Raw genomic sequence first — 1,663 nt, 5'->3', positions numbered from 1 at the left:
GATTTTTATATAAAAATCTTCTGTTTTTTTTTTTCAAAAAAACATTTGAAGTGACCTAATGGCAAAACATTTTACGATTTAACTGTCGTTTCTTTGGAAGTATTCAATTTGTGCCAAACTTGCATTTTTAACACCTATTGCTAGTACTACTCAATTTATTATTTTTTCATAATAAAATAAAATAAGCTTTTCTGCTTCTAAATAAACTAATCGCTGTTCTGGAATAGATTTGTCTTAGTTCAGTTGTCATTTCTGTCGTTGGTACTTAATACGCTTAGCAGTTTTTTTTTTTCTTTCTTCTTTGAAACTATATACTTTCGTTTGATGTTTCCTAAATACATTTATATTTTTTAGGTCGCAAGAGCAAAAAGAAGGGTATGATTCCATATCTTTTTCTTATTACAGCTAAAGTAATAGCAATAGGGGCCTTTTTCATCAAATTTATCTCGCTAATGGCAGTGAAAGCTTTAGTTCTAGCTAAAATGGCGCTCGTGTTAACAGTAGGAATTGTTTTGAAAAGATTTTCGTCTTATTCTTCCACTTATGCATCAAGGCCGTTTGAATTTCATCAACCGCCATTCTACAATAGTAACAACTGGAGAAGAGTGATGCCAGACGACGTCCAGTACGACATGATGCCAATTCAGAATGTTGCTTATTCTATCATCAACGACCACGACATTTAATGGATAACGTTTAAATTTTAGATTTTAGATTATCAGATTAGCAGATCTGTAAATTATTTATTTTCTTTATATACACTTATGTAAGTGAAATTAAGAAGGGGAAGTATTCATTACTGTATTATTAAAAATTTTACTGAATTATTATTCCTTCAATTCCCTATAATTAAACCTGTATATTTGAAGTGAGTTTTCATTTTGTTATTACGCTCGCGTGATTTTCTATTCGGCTATGATAAAGTACCGATGGTAAAGCACTGATGATGCCGGCTGACATGAACAACAAAAATGCAACGAAAACACTTTAGTGAATTTCGGAGATGCGATTTATTTGAAATACTTCCATTTAAAATGCAAATACAAAAGAAACAATAACTATTTTTATTTTGCAATTTTTTGAGAAAAGCATTTTGTATTTTGTTTAAATTACTTTTCCAAACGTATTTTCTATTTGTAAGATTTTTGCCATTAAAAATTTTGCTAGTATCCCCGATCAAACATTATATAAAATGATGATTGAAAGTTGCCCACATTGGCCATTGAAGGTATTAGAAGTCAAAAAAGGGGACAAAGAGACATTTCTTGAATGTCTTTTAATTCTTTAACTGAAGAGAGCCCAAACTCCTTGGAAATGGATAATCTAAAATATTGTGTTGAGTGTCAACGTTCTGTATCAATTGTTTCGTTACAGCTTTCAGTTGTAATTTTGTAATTGGGATTCGTAGCTATTTAAAATAAGTTACTTTTACTTTAAATGATGTTTATGACTATCTTATTTCGTTTACTTTGCAAACAATTAGTTTACTATAGGTACCTTTTCCATTGTATATTAATTTTTAATGATGTCATTAGAGGTTTATCCCAACATCTTTGTATTTCAAATACTTCGTATTCCTTATCTTTATTTGCAGTTGTAAAATTTATTAATGTTTTCGTTAGAGTACAATGATCGATACAATCGATCAATACCAAGAATTGTT

General features: G+C 29.6%; 1 protein-coding gene across 1 annotated transcript in view; it reads left to right on the top strand.

Moving 5' to 3' along the window:
• LOC108742908 overlaps positions 1 to 839 on the top strand; it is a 10,840-nt gene extending 10,001 nt beyond the window's left edge. Inside the window, exon 3 of the mRNA XM_018478268.1 lies at positions 355 to 839. Within this exon, the coding sequence (XP_018333770.1) occupies positions 355 to 686 (332 nt within the window). The 3' untranslated portion in view covers positions 687 to 839. The remainder of the gene's footprint in view (positions 1 to 354) is intronic.
• The last annotated feature ends 824 nt before the right edge of the window (positions 840 to 1,663 follow it).

The sequence above is a fragment of the Agrilus planipennis genome, unplaced genomic scaffold, assembly GCF_000699045.2.
Source record: "Agrilus planipennis isolate EAB-ADULT unplaced genomic scaffold, Apla_2.0 scaffold356, whole genome shotgun sequence".
Taxonomy (NCBI): Eukaryota; Metazoa; Arthropoda; class Insecta; order Coleoptera; family Buprestidae; genus Agrilus; species Agrilus planipennis.
The sequence above is the reverse complement of the archived record's forward strand: the minus strand, read 5'-3'. Positions and strand labels throughout refer to the sequence as shown.